Source organism: Neodiprion pinetum, chromosome 7 (genome assembly GCF_021155775.2).
Source record: "Neodiprion pinetum isolate iyNeoPine1 chromosome 7, iyNeoPine1.2, whole genome shotgun sequence".
NCBI classification, from domain to species: Eukaryota; Metazoa; Arthropoda; class Insecta; order Hymenoptera; family Diprionidae; genus Neodiprion; species Neodiprion pinetum.
Window position 1 is genome coordinate 20,663,608 of NC_060238.1, and position 18,411 is coordinate 20,682,018.

The window sequence follows — 18,411 nt, forward strand, 5'->3', positions numbered from 1 at the left end:
TTCGGCTTAGGTGACGTTTTTTTTTTTTAATAAAACATGAATTTCTATGAATTAAGGAATGAAATGGTGACGCCGTATTTACTTGGATATCAAATCAACATGATTCAAATTCATCGAAACATTGATTTTTAGCGATTAGTGATTTATATTGATTTCCACCTCATCGTGTGATTTTTGTTGATTTAAAATGATTGCCGAACGATCTTAACGGTTTTTAGTAATTTCGGGATTGGATAGTATCGGAAAAAGTTAGTGAAAATCATTTAAAACACTGAGTAATCATTAGAAATCAATGGAAATCACGGCGTAAAATAGAAATCAGTGATTTCTTCTTGAAAGATCTGATGCGCCTGGTAAATTATTACCATTAAATATTATTATTTGACTCACGTGAATTTCTCATTAAAAATGAATTGGAACGAATTACGAAATAAAATGGTGGCGCTGTATTTGCTCAGAAATCAAATCAACATGATTCAAATTCACCGTAACATTGATTTTTAGTGATTTATACTGATTTCCACCTCATCGTGCGACTTTCATTGATTTAAAATGATTACCGAACGGTCCAAACGGTTTTTAGTCACTTCCACATTGGATAGAATTACAGGTAATCACTGGAAATCATTTAGAACTCTGGGTAATCATCGGAAATCAATGAAAATCACGGCGTAAACTAGAAAACAGTGATTTTTTTTCTCTCAACAACTGTTGCATTTGATGAAACTTTCGCCATTAAGTATTATTATTCGGCTTACGTGACTTATATTCCTTAATCTAAAATTGGAATCAACTGAACATTGAATAAAATCGTGGCAGCACATTTGCTTGGAAATCAGATCAATATGATTCCAAATGAATCACGGGAAATTACCGGAAATCATTTAGAACACTGGATGATAATCGGAAATCAGTGAAATCGCATATGATAAGACAGAAATTAGTAGCAAGTTGTTACGACGATTTCCATGATTTCCACCACGGATTACCGCGCGATTTCTTCAACGCAATCGTATCGCGATTCGTCAAGTGATTCCCAATGATTTACAACGATGAAACCATCTCGACTAACTCCTTCTTATTTCCAACAAGATTTAAGTAGTTTAATATTTCTATCGCTGTAAAATTTGATTTCCAACACATTAAGTTCGTTTAAAAAAAAAAAAAAAGACCCCTCGAATAAAATTAAAACGTTGTTTTTTTTTCACACCTAATCATCGTTAAAAATTCTTCACTCCAAGATTTGATCCTATGAAATGTATGAAAAGAAATCGGCACTAAATTATGGTAAATTTTGATTGTGAAAGAAAAAAAAAAAAAAAAACGTTAAAAGAGAGAGAGAGAGAGAGAAAAAAAGAAGAATATATGGGTAGAGAAATTGAATCGATTAAATTTGCGGTACAAGAGAAACGAAGAATTGGATGCTTGGACGAAAATGATTCGACCGTCATCTTTTGTTTTAAAATCACTTCTCTCATTTTCCCCGTCTGTCTCTTTCTCCTTCTCTCTCTCTCTCTTTCTCTTTCTCTTTGCGACTGTGGATTAATACGAGTCTGGACCGGAAGTCGGGGGCCCAGCCTTTTAGGGGGGGGAGGGGGTTGAGGGGCGTGTAATGGATGCCTTGCCGAGACATCTTAAAACGAAGTAATGGCTCAACTGTCTAATTTATCATGACACGGACTAATTCCGTTTGATATCCGTAGGGTATATCGGTGGCATACGGGTCAATTAGAGACGGATTCGGATGCTCCTTTCTTTTCACGATCATTGTTAAACACACACAAGAGTGATACACAAACGCAGCAGCGAGCCTCCGGTAAATACCCTTAATTCATCTCTAAATACCTATTTAGATAAAATATAACAACAGTTTATGCCTTTTCTAATGGTTATATGTATATATATATATTTCCTTCTAGTCGGGTCAACCCCTTCAATCATAACGGTAAGTAATCTTACCAACTATTTTATATCCATTTTTATTTTTTTTTATTTTGGATATTTGGAGAATTTTTAACACACATTTATTTGCGGTTTTTTTGCTATTTCTGATCGTATAGCAAAAATTTTGTTTAAAAATCATTGCCTTGTTTTGTGAACACTACTTTTGCAAAAAAAGAGAAGAAAAATAAAAAATTTGGATCGAATCGGAAATATGAAATTCCGATATTAACCGATACTTCGCAGAGTGTCCGATATTCTCAAATTTTGCCACCGCAAACTTACCTGAATTGGATAATTTCTGTACTCGTCGCAATTGACCGTTTGCCAAACGATCGAAGACAGGATGACCAATCTGAAACAGAGATGAAATTCTTCCTTTATAAGCAGCAACAACAGCAGCAATGAGTCAATGAAGAATTGTAATATATTTCATCGACGCAACTTTGCGCTTTCATCCTTTTCACAATCGACTTGAGAATTGAGAGAGAAGATTGGAAATTTTTTAAATGAATGGAGGAACGAATTGAATCCAAGCGAAAACCCAAGTTGCCAATTTGGAAGCGTATACTTAGATTTTTCAATACATATAACGATCGAGTCATCGATTAAACGTTTCATTCTTATGTTGTAATTGATCGCTGAAATTTTTTTTCGATCAATCTCGCTCGATCGATAAAGAAACGTCATTCCGATCGAAAAAGACGAAAAGCTGTATGGATCAGAGTCAATAGAACTAATTCGCCCGAATGTTTCATTCTTGCGTTCGTACGGATGATTCAAATTTTTTACCGATCAGGCCCGATCGATAAATAAAGCATCATTCCGAACGGATAAGACGAAAAGCTGTACGGATCAGAGTTAATTGAACTAATTCCCGGCCACCATTCAACTCCAAGAGAATAAGTGTGTCACTTAAAGCAAGAAATAACGCATCGCCTGTTGAGAATTCTGGGAAGCTGCGGTAATTAATCATAATAGCAGAAGCGTTGCATTAAAAGCCTAGCAAATTACACTAGATGCATTCAATTCCGTGTTATAGACGCGCAGCGGCGTAGTAAACGCATTCTACTAATTCACTCTCGCGTAATGCGCAAATCGTAAATTGCAAATATCTACTCTCGACTCAAGTAGGTACGCGCTGTGCGAATTATGTCATGTGTCTCTCACGTTTCGCAGCCTGTCGCTGTATTATTCATTTACGACCTACACATTTTACAAAGCACATGGCCTCCGATGATCGGAATAACACTGTGCAGATTTGGAATTTTTAAAAATTTTTTTGCTCTCTTTTTGAAAAATTACTTCCCAGCTGTGACGGATTTCAAACAGCGAGCAAAAAATGCCACAGAAATTGTTGGTGTTTTTTTTTTTTTTTTTTTCAACGACACCCGTCCTACTCAATATTTCCAGTTGATACGACAAACGGAAATTTTTCACAGCGCACGATTAGCATCGGCAAAAATTGAAGCGGCAGTAGCAGCGTCTGAGAAAGCCGCGCTGTTTAAGGGTGGTCCAACTCCTCGAGGATCTCGAGGCGAGGCGAGGAGAATATATTCGATATATACCCGAGGACGATACGGGTGAGGGGGGGGGAAAAAAAAAAAGGAGGCGAAATGTGAAAAAGGAAAAAGACAAAAACGGGAAAGGAGCATAACCGTGAAATATGACGCACGCTTCGCTCGCCGATAGCGCATTGTCTTCGGTGTCGAGATACTCGCCGTTCGGCCACCGTGCATATTGTTCGACCGTACAATGGACGCGTAAGTTTAAACCGACTCCTATTAAGCATGATCGTAACAACAGGGAACCGGACGATCCGAGCCAATCGGGACGAAGGCGGACCGATCGATCTACGACCAAGAAACTGGGCCTTTTTTTTTTCTTTCCAATTTTTTTATTTATTTATTTATTTTTTCTTTTACACCGTTTCTCGGAGACCCTTACTCACCGAAGGCGGGAAAAAATCTGGAAAAATTCCATCGCGTCAGTTTTTTTCGTTACAGGCAAAAAGGTGTCATAGGCAAAAAAAAAAAAAATAAACATGGAATGTTGAGTACATTTCATGAATAAATTGGTTTTTTTTTTTTTTTTTTTAAATTTTATAATAAATAATGTTCAGTTCGTTGTGATGAAATTGTGGTTTTTTTTCGTTATTTTTATGCTTTTCTTTTTTTTTTCGTTTACGCGAACACCTTGTATTTTACAAAAATACCGTAAGCGACGGAGGGAAATGGAAGTGATTTTTGGATTCGGCGCTATCGAAAAAATAATAATTGTCAAAAAAAAAATTTTCCTCAAAAGGATATGTTAATAATGCAGGAATTGCTGGATAATAATATGTTAGAAAATATAATGTTCGTTGCATGCATTCAAGAAGAAAGACGATATATAATATATTTAACACTCAATGAACGACGAATTCACGTTTTACTTGACATGTTAATGTGTATTGATAATTAATAATGAATTGTTATTAAATAAAGTAGGAAGAAACTTTTGAAATTCAATATGGTATAAAAAAAAAATCGCATTTCAATGTATTTTTACTCTATAGCATATTATATATATCCAATGACTTTGAAGCGTCGATAAAATTTCGATTCGTTCAAATCGTTCCGTTCCACTCACCGATCGTAAATTCTCTGTTATAATACAAACATAAGAGAAGTAAAATTTTCACACAACAAGTCACATTGACAGAATTTCAAAGAGACCAATAAAAACAAGAGTTGGAATAAATTTCGTGCTCACAGGTTTGAAACGAATCCATCGTAAAGGCTGAGAAATAAAAAAAATAAAATAAAAAAAATGTACCGAAGTCCATAAAAAAAGGTTTTTTTTTTAATAAAAGAAAGCATTAAAAAAAAAAAAAAAATACATTAACAAACTATGAATCGAATTCCTTCGCCGTTTACTCTCATTTCATACCTATACATATATGTGCATATTTACATGGGCATTTGCAGCACTTAAATTTCAGAATTACGTGTCGCACAAAAATAAGCATACGGACACATAAATCAATGTCATAATATGAAATTGATCCACGATCTTTGATACGTTTGTTCCAACTCTAAAGAGCGTTCGAATGTTTTTTTCTTCACATTTATTGGAGTAAATATTTCTCACCTGAAAAAAGATTTTTGAGGATTTTTTTTTCATCAGATTTAAAAAAAAAATTGAATGAAAAAAATTCTGTTCAAAAAATCTGAAAAAGAAATTCGAGCGTTTACTGGAGTTGTAACAACGGTATGAAAAATCGCGGACCGAATCCAACGCTGAGAAAAAATTCATTTGTTACAGTAACTAGAAAAATTCATTAAAACAGGTATCGTTAAAAATAAAAGTGTTCGAATATTGTTGGAATTACGAAAAACGAGCTATCGTCGATCCTTTTTTGGTAATTGCAACGTAAAATCATTTTCTGAGTTTTACTCTACTTTTTTCAGTTAATCAAAACTTCAACGTCAATTTATCGTAGCACAAGCGTGAAATTTTCGCAACAGTTGCAAGAAAATCTAGCAACAGCGATCGTAATGAGAAAGAATAGCAACGGATACTAGACTTTCCGGCAACAGCCAGAAAACTAGTTTTAATTTTCTACCTAAAAATATATTTATCGAGATTGTGATAAAAAATGAAAATATTCAAGGACTGAGCGGTAACCGCAACTAAAAATTTCTCTCAGCGAACAGACCCAGATCGATTTGGAACGGAATGAACCATATGCGTGTGATATATTATTATCTAATGTTCCATAAGGTTAACGAAAACGGCTGTGTACACAATGTAGCAATCACTGTAAATAGAGCGAGGAAAGGAGAAAATAAAAAAAAAAATAAAAAGTAAGAGACGCGCGACACATCATATTATGTTGTTGTATTAAATACATAGTCGCGTTTCGTCATCGCGTCGCGACCGAATCATCAGCAGCCTGCCCGGCGTCATCCGAGGTGCTCCGCGTTTTTCTTTCTCTTCGCTCCGCTGGTCAATATGACCGTTTCACTATTCTACCAGAGGTTACCGCTCTGTGTCATACCTACTTCGTGGTGTATACTACAATGCGCGGAGTAGGGTGAGCCAAAGAAAATAACCTATCAAATTTATGGTGTTGGAAGGACCTGTTTACTGACTGAGAAAAAAATCCCTCCCGTTCGGATAAATTTTTAGCTCAATTTTAAATGCTGTCAGTGGCAGTTTGAAAATTCCCATTTAAAGAACGGGCAAAGAAAATTCTCTTTCATTAAAAATGGTCAATGTGACCGTTTCACTATTCTACCAGAGGTTACCGCTCTGTGTCATACCTACTTCATGGTGTATACTACAATGCACGGAGTAGGGTGAGCCAAAGAAAGTAACCTATCAAATTTATGGTGTTGGAAGGACCTGTTTACTGACTGAGAAAAAAATCTCTCCCGTTCGGATAAATTTTTAGCTCAATTTTAAATGGTGTCAGTGGCAGTTTGAAAATTCGCATTTAAAGAACGGGCAAACAAAATTCTTTTTCATTAAAAATGGTACATCTTTTGCCCGTTCGAGATAGGTCCGTTTAATATCGTAAATTCGATAGGTTAGTTTCTTTGTCTCACCCTAACGCACAGAATGATTATCCATCTGTCTGTCTACTGTACAGTTTAATGAGCATGCGCCAAAAATTCGAGAGAATTTGTAACGTTTGTCAGGGTGACCAACAGTCATAAATTCGGATGACGGGTCGCCGCGATGTTTGTAATAACCTCAAAAATTTTCACAGCTTTCTGTGACGATGAACGAAACTCTTTTAAAGTGAAAACTGTGAAAATTTTTGAGGTTACATCGGTGACGGTTGGTCGCCCTGGAAAAAAATTGCCCCAGAATTTTAGCGCATGCGCGTTAAAACGTAGAAGACGACGAAACATTTTATCGATAGATAATCACTGTGTACAACATGCACAGTTGGAAAAACAATAAGCCTGTAAAAGATCGGCTAACTAATGAGATAGTCATAGGACACAAAGTGAGTTGACCTCAGTGGACGATTCATTGTCGGTTGTTCTATGGTCTTCAAATTTCGTCACAAAATGTTACCGACGCTATTACCCGTAAATTGTTTATTAAAGTAGTGTGACTATCGATCGGGTTCTTTAGTCGCCTCTTTATGATTCACCAAAGTTTTCCCAGACGTTAGACTTTTGTAAAATTGAATTCTGAATTCCGGAGGAATTTACAGGCTCTCAATCGATTCAGGATTGATTAAAGTAAATTCAGGCTAAAATCCACCTTTCATCTTCGACGATTTCCGCCAATAAAATGTCGGTAACGTAAACTTTTCAAAAATAGAGAACTCGCAGAGTTTTCGATCAATTTTCACAGCACTTTTACACACCAACTTTAACCGCGGATCTAAATTCTCCGAAATCATTCAAAACTCTGGTATATTCCCTAACGAAGCCTGCGGAAATTCGATTCAAACCAAAAGTATAATTGACGAGCTGGCAAATACCTGGCACATTATAGTTTCCACTCATGATTGATGATCGACTTTTGGGTCCAACTGGCCCCAATTTCGTTTCATTTATCAGCTGTTCGCGGGTGTACAATATGACACACTTAATTATACATATTTCTATTTTCAAGCAATAAATATATTTTCATCTATGCATGCGTGTGTGTATATAGGTGTACATAAAGAATCGCTACTGCGATCGGGTTATTATTATTGCTGTTGTTACCGTTGTCATAATTATAATAATAACAATTATTATTATCACTATTTGAAGAATATATCTGTATTATGTTATATTTAGTGGTACATTACTGTAACTATTGTATATATTATATCCTATGTGCGTATAATAAATTCGGGCAAGACCTCGTATTATTATTATTGTTGTTGTTGTTGTTGGTGTTCTTGTTCTTGTTACTGTTCTTATACCGTTATCATAAATAAGTGTTGATAATGGTTCTGACTATTGTTATTATTGTTGTTGTTACTATTATTATTGTCATTATTATTATCATACATATGATGTACATTGAAGGGGATTCAATGTCAATAACGCATCGATGTTAAATTTATCATGCACATTATATAATATGCCGTGTATATGTATATATGCATATAAGGGAAGAGGAAGACTCAACCGAGCGGAATTTCGTTCTCCAATTTCTGTCTCGTGTTATCTATCTAATTCTAAGACGTATCAAGAACCGAGGCAGACGTTGTTATACATATAGTGTCCCATTTTTTCAATCAAAGAAATAACCGTATTCTGATTTTAAATAATAAAAACGAAAAGAGTAACCAAAGGAATGAACATTGGATACGAAAATGAGGAAAAAAGTGTCCAATAATATCGGACGAATAAAATATAATTTTTAAAAAACGACAAGGTAAGGAAAATATTGTGATTTACGAATATTGATAATTCATAATTTCTCACAAATATGCGTATTTTTTTGTAGTAATAAAAACTTCAATTTCGACAAACTGCGGGAAAAAATTTTGCCGTATTTTACCAGATTATTCTGACTTTGAGTAATGGATGAAAAAAAAAAAAGAAAAAAAAAAATTGGTAAAACTAAATCAGAGTTATCTAAAAAAAATAGGAACATTTGAAAAATTGCATATCCTTTTAAACGAGGTTACGTTTTTCGCACGTATCGTGGCCGAGTTAAAGACTCCCGTGTTAAATTTTAATATCCTAACTACCGATCCTGATTGATGCCTTGTAGAATGCCCTATATATTACGTCTTGCATGTAAAATAACTAGACGTGATTTTATCTGCTCATACGGTTGCACGAGCAGGGAAACAAAAAAAAACAACGTCAAAAATGGAACAAGGAATAGGAATGATAAAAAAAATTTTATTTAATAATAAAAACGATACCTGTAATATAAATATACAGAAAGTGTATGAATATTTAATATGTATTCATAACGCGATTAGATAATCAGGTGGACATATTAAATTTCAAAAATTCATACCAAAAGTATCAACCGTCAGATTATTTTTTCTCGAGTCACAAGCTTTGTCAAAAATTCCAACACCTATTCTAAATATATATATATATATATATATATATATATATATATATATATATGTGTGGGCAGATCCGTTACTTTTCGACGAAAGTGTGCGAACTTGATTCAGCGATCTTGATGCTGATATTCTCTTTGAAAGTAGGGTAGAAAAGGAAAGGATCCTGAAAATTTCAGGCCGATACGATGAAATTTGGCCGCTGGAGAAATTTTTGAAATTTAAAAAAAGTCTACTTTTCAATAATTTTTTAAAATTCGTATCTTAGCTTCTAGTTAACTCAAAGTCTCGTTCAAAACGGCATTCTTCTCTGTTGACCTTCCACTTTCAAGGAAAAAAAAATAGACTTTTAGTTCAAACCGAGTCACTGCTTTAGCGAAATTTTACCCGTTTTTGAAAGGTTCTCAAATCTACAGTTTTCAATGTAGAGGTTTGACCAACTGCTGATATTTTTCATTGAGGTCTATTCCACCGATATCTGCCCTACGTTACATTAATTCCTTCTATTTCTTCAATATATAGCCACAAAAAGCCGATCGATTTTTGAAAAATCGCCATTTTCAGATAGCTGTGACTTTTTTATTTGAGCCTCGATTTGCTTAAAAATTTTCAGTAAATTTGGTCTATCATATCCCCAACAAGTCCTAAAAAACTTCAACTTTGAAATCGAGCTAGGACAAAAGTTATGAATTTTCAAATTACCCGAAAATTGCATTGAAACCGATAAGAATTTTATTCACGTTACGAGATACGTTGGTAATAAAATAAATAAATAAATAAATAAATAAATAAATAAAGAACTTCTCCGCTAGATTGAATTGATTTTTGAAATTGTTAATTACTGCGATAAGTAAAATCGATCGGATGATCGGAGATTTGGTAAACTTGCGTGATAAATCGTCGCACGCGGCTAGAAGCTGGTTTCTAAACCCGATCTATAAACCTAGGCTATAGGCGATTCGACGATAGACGGCATTTGACAAAGCCAACGTATATACTATACACATTATATAGGATCAACAGCGATGCTCAACGCGCCCCGTCGAAATCAATTATTCAATGATACTGAACGCCCGGCTGGTTCGCCGAAACGAAATTTCATCCGATTTTATCTAAAATTAATATCAGATTGGTCGTCTATGATTTTTTTATTTTTTTAATTTTTTTTTTATTTTGGCGTTTCTTATCTTTGATTTTTTATTTATTTTTTTTTTCTCTTTTGCTTTTTATACTTTCATTTCTTATTTTTCGTACGAAGGGAGGAGGAGTTACTGATCTACGATTCCACGCGTCGATCTCGATAGTTTTCGATCATCGTGACCGAAACTCTTCCATCAAGCGAGATCGAGTATTGATCTATGCATGGGGATATTCTTTTCTTAGAAGAATAAAAGATCCGTAAGCCTTGATATTTTTTACTACGTTCAATCGTCAATCTCTCTCTTTCTCGTAGATTATATAGCTTATAGAAATTGACTACATATTCACGTTGAATTTATTGAGACTAAATTTTTGAAAGAAATAAAGAATATTTTTCAATTATTAAGTAACAGACTTTTGAGAAACCGTTTCTGAAGATATGATTTTTCCTTCGTACGTTTATTTTCAAAGCCATAAAACACCAAATGTCTTGGCATTACAATTTTTCTGAGACTTGCAACTACAGGTATTTGTAATGTTTCAAGAGTGCAAAAAAATCATTCAAAATTATTGTTCAAGACTATTTTTGCTGGATTTTTAATGTTTGCAAATTCTTTGATTCACACACCGCGTTTACTTTTAAGCTAATATTTTATAACGTACGTAATTGGTATTAAAAAAAATATATATATATATATATATATGTATATATATACATACAGAGTAAAGTGAAGATCGTTTCAACGTTGATAAATTTTCAAAATACACGATATTTATAAAATGACGTTGAAATGACACTTGAAATTTATTGGATAATTCGGCCAACACAAAATATATGTATAATACAAAAATGAGTTTATTCTTCGTGACGGATTTTCAAAATTAATCCCACATTTCGTTTCAGTAGCGAATTAATATCTACTATTGATTGGTTAGAAAAATTTAATTCATCTGCAGATTTAAACTCCGAATTGTGTCTAATTGAAGCCAAGAATAAGAAGAAAAAAAATAAAAATAAAAATTCGACTAACGAATTAACAACGCGGTGAATATAATCAGTTTTTCACCGTTCCCGTTTTTTTTTTTTTTTTTTTTTTTTTTTTTTTTTTTTTTTTTTTTTACCCAACGCCACTCAAGTTATCTTTTTTAATTCTTCGCTTCAATTATCGCAGGATAATTAGAATAGTCCGTCCGTAAAATTTAATAAAATTCAAACGACTAGCGGTATTCAGGAAGAGGTGTTTCCCCAAAAATTGGTGCAGGGAACGAAAGAGAGGAAAAAAAAAAAACATTCGTTCAGTCAGATATTTTCGTGAGCGTGTAGAAATATTTGGCAGCAATATTTCGTCAGCTGGTGGAGTTCGGCAAAGCGTGTAACTAGCCGAGAGTGTTCTCCGGTATTTTCATCCCCGGTTTTTTTACGGTCGACAATTAAAGCCGAAGCTGCCGTGCATTCGCTCCACATGCTACTCGGCTAAAATTTTCTCCCTGGCATCTTGCGGCGGTGAGAGAGAGACGGAGAGAGGGAGAGAGAGAGAGAGAGAGAGAGAGAGAGAGAGAGAGAGAGAGATTTTCTTTTATTTATTATTATTGTTTTGTTTTCTCGTCAGGCTGCCATAGCCTGAAGTCGTTGAATGACGTGAAATTATAATTCCGTAAAATTAACGTCCCGTATGTTAATTGCAAAAAACCGGTCGACGCCCTGCCGCGTAAGTTTAAGCTTACAGAGCATAATATCCGATAGTGCGAAGTGAGATGAAATGCGTTCAGCAGCCGCTGCAACGATACGTTTTTATCAATTTTTCATTGCGAGATAATTGCGCGTTAGGGATTTATAAAATTATATTATAGCTCGTGAGGTGCGCTGGGAAAAATTTCATTTGCTACGGTAACTAGAAAACTTGAGCAAAACAGGTATCGTTAAAAAAAAAATTGTTCGAATATTGTTGAAATTACGAGAAAAAAATTCGAAAATTAAAAAATACACTTTAGAAAAATCGGAGAAAATTTTTTTTGAAATCTGGTACCGTGCGTACAAAATTTCAGGCAACAGTCTACAGTGAATTGACCTCTGCTTCTGTTTTTTTTTTTTTTTTTTTATCTTTATTTTTTCGCTCGAAAAGCAGGTTGAAGCAAAAGCCCAGACATTATGAATTTTGCACCAATATTTTTTACATCTGACGCTGTATTTTTGGGATTTTTTCGCAGATTTTTCGATCACGGCCATCGAGGTGTTCCGAAACAAAAAAAAACCAAAAATTCACGACGCGGTCGAAATTTATTTTGAAAAATTTGAAAAAAAATTTTAATCGCTCGATAGAGTGAGAGTAACGATGGGAAAAATCGGGAACCAGATTTGAGGGGTCGAAGGGTCAGACGACCCAGGTCGAAATCGTATGGAATACCTCATATATACGTGTACAGTATTGTTTCCGAGCTTAATACCAGCGAAGTGCGGCTTTGGCAGTGGGTGGACGTGTAAGAGAAGACCGCGGGTTTATAATCTCAAGATCACAATGACGAGCATTCACGTTTAGAAGCAGACCTGCAGCGAGGGCCGAAACTGCATTTTATGCCCAATCAAAAACCAATTTTATTTATCCCCCCGTGGGTCCGTCCATAACTCGAAACGCGCTCCGCGCAACGTTAATAAATTAAGCGTATGTGTATACATCTGTGTGTGTGTGTGTGTATATGTATATACAAGGCGTTCCGAAGGGATACACGATGCACGCGACATTATAAGTACCTTATTCCCGTCGTAATGCCTCTTCGTCACAGAAAATCCCCTCCTTCGTCTTCGAAGTATAACCAACTGATTCACGATCGATTTAAGAGGATCTAACGCTGTATTATGTGTGCACAGTCGGTATTTACGCGCCTGCGTCTTACCGACTGAGTAAAATGTCACAGTTTATTTTTAGAATTATCGTTCGGAGATTTTGGACGTTTTTTTTTTTTTTTTTACGCGACGGTTACGACGATCATCACTGAGAGAAATTTTTAGTTCCGTTTGCCGCTCAGTCCGTAACTATTTTCATTTTTTACCACTGTCGAAAAATATTGTTCCAGGTAGAGAATGAAAATTAGTTTTCTAGCCGTTACCGGAAAGTCTGGTACCCGTTGCTATTCTTTCTCATCACGATCACTGTTGATAGATTTTCTTGCAACCGTTGCGAAAATTTAACGCTCGTGCAATAATAAATTGACGTTAAAGCCTTGTTTAACTAAAAAAGTAGAGTAAACCTCAGAAACTGATTTTGCGTTGCGATTACCAAAAAAGGATCGACGATAACGCAAAATGTTTACGCGTACCTCCTTTTTCCTAATTCCAACATTATTTAAACACTTTTTTTCATCGATACCTGTTTTACTGAATTTTTCTAGTTACGGTAACAAATGAAATTTTTCTCGTGTATTAACATTGAAATTATAACGATGATATTTTTACTCGGTCGGTAAATACCGACTACACGTATATGCAGTATTTAAAATTAAAAATACATCAGCGATGTAGGTCCAAGTTTTATATAACAATATATTATATCCACAGGGTTCATTATTAGGCATTTATATATACTGTATATCGTTTTATAATTGTGTAGGCGAGATTCTACATTGTCGTATTATTATATATCACATCGGCATCGTCGTCGATACCATTTATTTAAATATTATTTATCGACCATTCATTTTTATTGCATTTAAACAATATATATATACAATATGTATGTATAAAACGATTTGATTTTATAGCATATATATTACAATATTCGTCAGGGCTAATCAGGCGTGTCATCGTATAACGTGTATGGAATTCGTTCCTCCTTCGTAACATAAATTATATATTATATATACACACTATACATTCTCATCGTATTATAATTGTAGGATATCGATTCGTTCTTCATTTCGTATCATCTTTTTTTTTTTTTTTTTTTTTCTTCTCCTTCTTCGCCTCTTTTTCTTTTTCTCCATATGCATTAAACCTTTCGAAAATCTCTGTTTCACGTTTGTTTTTATTCAGTCGAAATTTGTAAAAATCTTTCGGTAAAGATACCGTTGACATTTTTTTTAAATAGGTATTAATTTTTTTTTTATTTACTTTCCTTTCTTTTTTTCATTGAAAATACAATTTCATTTATTCATCTTCGTTTCTTTTTTTTTTTTTTTTTTCTACTCCTTTTGATAAGAACAATTTCGATGATTTGTGTGTGTGCGTACATAAAAAGGTGAACGTAAAGTCGGCGTTATTCGGCATAAGTACAAGTGATTTATTACAGCGATTATCTTCCGAATGGGTCGAACGAATAAGAATATAAAGGGTTTAAACTGCATAAACCATCGTCGTAGTTTTATTTTATACCGAGATTGCATACGTATCCCCGTAATATAAAAACAACGAATGCATACTCGACCTGCAGTCAAGTATAATATCTATTTGTGCGGAATATTGTTATTTTACATGCATACCGTGCCCTTTATACATAGGCACGTATGTTACATATGAGGTGTTCCATGCCAACTGAGAGGACATTTTCCCTGACCCCCGCCAATTTGCTTCATTATTTTTCATACGATTCTACAACCTAAAAAAAGCGCTCACCATTCTTTTTCAGATTTTTCGTTCCAACCATTCTTTTTCAAAAAATGTTACAAACCCTTTTATGGTCCTGAAAAACTCCATTCTTTTAGTTTTTTTTACAAAAATTCACATAATTTCTGGGTCTCGAAACAAACATTTCGAGCCATAGTTCAGAGTGGAGAATTGATTTTTTGTACTTTTTAAATATTTTTTCAAAGGAATAACTTTTCTTATTTTCTATGTATACAAATTCTAAATTTGCTTCATTATATTTTACATGATTCTACAACCTAAAAAAAGCGCTCACTATTCTTTTTCAGATTTTTCGTTCCAAACATCCTTTTTTAAAAAATGCTACAAACATAACACATGTTTTGTATACGTACAAAATAAGATAAATTATTCTTCTAAAAAAATATTAAAAAAATACAAAGAATCAATTCTCCACTCTGAACTACGGCTCAAAATGTTTGTTTTGGGACCCAGAAATTGTGTGAATTTTTGTAAAAAAAAATAAAAAATGGCGTTTTTTTTTTTTTTTTTTTTTTTTTTAGGACCATAAAAGGGTTTGTAACATTTTTGAAAAAAGAATGGTTGGGACGAAAAATCTGAAAAAAATGGTGAGCGCTTTCTTTAGGTTGTAGAATCGTATGAAAAATAATGAAGCAAATTGGCCGGGGTCAGGGAAAATGTCCTCTCAGTTGGCATGGAATACCTCATATACATATATATATAAATATGTACATATATGTATAGTGTATACGCTAATTTTGCACGCTTTGACCCGCGACAAATTTTTTACCGCGCCGAACGAATCTCCGAGGCTTACATATACATATATATATATATATAAGTTTATTCTATATATATGTAAGGATTTATTATATATGTATATATATATGCATGTATATTAACGTACAAAACAGGCAGAGGCCCGGCTTTAGATTTTTAGTTTTTGGTGCGTTAACTTTCACGTTGCGGCTGATTTCATATTCTTCATCTTCTTCTTCTCCTTTTCAAATTTTTCTTCTTTTTTTTTTTCTTCCTCTCTACCGCTTTCGTTACTTTCCTCCGTCCCGCTTAATTTATAATACATGCATGTAAATTCTGAAACTCGCGTTACAAAAATGTGAAGACCGAACGACGAATTACAAGATTGTAAACAGAATTGTTAATTACCATCTTCAAATAAATATGACGTACGATTAGATGGAAAAATAAAAAATTGACTCAATAATTAATTCCTATTTTTGTTGATATTTGATCACAATGAGTTTAGTGTTTTTTTTTTTTTTTGTTTCTATTTCATTTGTAAGAACATTTTTCACTTTTACCGATTTTGTCTGCTTCGTTCCTATTGTTCAGTTTTTTTTCTACTTGTTTTTCATTCTTTTTTGCTCTTATCGCAGAACCATTCGTAACAACAACAGTGTGAAATCTTCCTTCGCCGTTCTAGTTCATCATCGAGAGATAATGAATATACGTGCGTATTCAAATCGTCATATCCGTTTGCCAAATCAACACTTCCTGTCCAACGTGTGAGATGATAGAATAATGATGTTCGGCGAGTGTTTTTTTAACGCGATAACTGACAGTGCATTACAGATAATTACCGCTTGATAAATCATTGTCAATGGTAAACGTATTTCTCAATGGATGGGACGGAAAAAAAAAATTAAATCAAGGATAAAAGTAGGTCAACTTTGATAGGGTAGAAAAAATTTTTAAACAGCGTTTGCAGGAAAGTCGGGAAAGAATTAAAAACGGGATGAAACAAAATTGGACACGTATTACATGCATGTGTATGTAGAGGTATGTATGGAGCATTCCACGTCGACTTGATCAACGTCGAACCCTCCGATTATTCGCTGAGAAAAATTTCTCTCGGTGTTCCTTGTAAAAAAACGTTGGACAATTTTCCCAGCTCAAAAGCGATACCCTGAATCTTGTCAAATTTTTTTCTTCCAGTGAATTTGATCTTCTTCCCGATTTTTATAAACTGACGCGTCTTTCAGCGTGATTCGAAGATCTGAGGTGTGAAAAAAAAAAAAAAAAAAATTGAAGCACCGTTTTGGAGTTTGGGAGAATCGCATGTAAATAATTTGAAGTAAATGAAAAATTGTAAGGTTACTAGGCTGGTTCGGTTGGCGTGGAATGTCCCATATATCGTGTTGTACTTGTACGTCTTGATGAATAAATGTGCATTCTGCACTCAGACCGTGCTTTCGTATTAATTAGCGTTAATTGTTTCTATTGTCATCGCAATCCGTGGTTTACCAAATGCATACACACACACACACACACACACACACACACACATATATATACATACACAATAAGCTATGGCAGTGAACTTGCGCCTTGTAAATATTGTAATAATAATAATTATCATCATCACGTATCATGTTCTCCGACCATTTTATACACCGCGCGTCTAATTAGACTTGATTCGTTCAGTCGGTTACTTGTTTCATTATTTTTTTCTATTCCCGGTGGTTCGTATTTACGTCACAGTTTCCGCATTTGCTGCAAGCATATGAAGCAGATCGAAACTGTTCGATTCGTGAAGATTATATCGATTCCGTAAATATAAATTATCGGATAGCAGAATCGAGTTCAAAAGTTTATCACCTTGCAACGATCAAAAAAACTAAAAAAAAAAAAAAAAACGGAAATCGTGCTTCGATGTCACGGAATTCTATTCAAGCAAAAATTCTCGACGCGACGTTTTACAATTTTATTATCGTTCGGAGGTAATGTCTAAATTTCCGGAAAATAATACATAAATTATATACATGAATCTGAGCTGAGACGTAAATTTTTCGTTGCAGATAAGTTGATGCAATATTAATTGAAAAAAAAAAAAGAAAAGAAAATTGACGGATAATTTATTCGATTCGTTTCAGCGCGTTGTTTAAATTTCTTCAAAATCTTCTTCTTCTTTTCATCACATTCAAGACTCCCACACTGATATTGATTTTGTTAAAAGGATATCGGTGTTGAACAGCCCGTTGAAAAGAAAATTTAGAAAACTTGCTACCGTGAATTTGGTAAGAAAAGTTTTTCCAAACGAAACAAATAATTGTGTACAGGTTTTTATTTTTTTATTATTTTTTTTTTCTCAACTGTTTGAGAACAATTCAAAAGAAACGCCGAAGCTCTCGATTTTTTTTTTTTTTTTTTTTTGTTTTTTGATTTTTCGAAAAACTTTGAAACAAGGAAAAAATCTTTTTATCGTTTAATAAATTGGCGAAGCAATTAGGAAAAGGCATCGACTTTGAATCGGCGATTTCGTGAAGGGACCACCCTAAATAAAGATGAAATCAACGGCGCGGGATTCTCAATTTCGAACGTAGGACTCTCAAGTTGAACGGCGATGATAAATGTAACGCCTAAGGCAAGCAGCGCATGCGGTTCTGTCGAATTCTTAAACCAATGTTTACTTTAACCAGGCAATGAAACGGGCGTGGCTTACAACCACGTGGATATAATAATATACCGAGAGATTTTCTCGAAAGGACCTTCTCGACAATGACAGCTGTACTGGATATGCAAGTTGTAAACGTGAGCGGTAAAAAATTTTTACATATTTTTGCCACAGCAAACGCGGTAAACGTTACGGCGAATAAAATTACCACGTTGCGTTGGTCGCGTGATGTGGGAAAAATATTGTAAGAAAAACAACTGAGATGAAATCTGAGAATCATTTTTTTGGTAATAT

At 34.2% G+C, this 18,411-nt stretch overlaps 1 protein-coding gene across 7 annotated transcripts in view; it reads right to left on the reverse strand.

The window, feature by feature from the left end:
- LOC124223540 (thrombospondin type-1 domain-containing protein 4) overlaps positions 1-18,411 on the reverse strand; it is a 100,836-nt gene that overhangs the window by 23,136 nt on the left and 59,289 nt on the right. For 4 of the 7 annotated variants that reach the window (XM_046635599.2, XM_046635596.2, XM_046635598.2 and 1 more), the window contains one exon: positions 2,227-2,296. The exons of the other annotated variants lie outside the window; for them this stretch is intronic. In XM_046635599.2, coding sequence (XP_046491555.1) covers positions 2,227-2,296 — 70 coding nt within the window. The remainder of the gene's footprint in view (positions 1-2,226; positions 2,297-18,411) is intronic. 7 annotated transcript variants of the gene reach the window in all.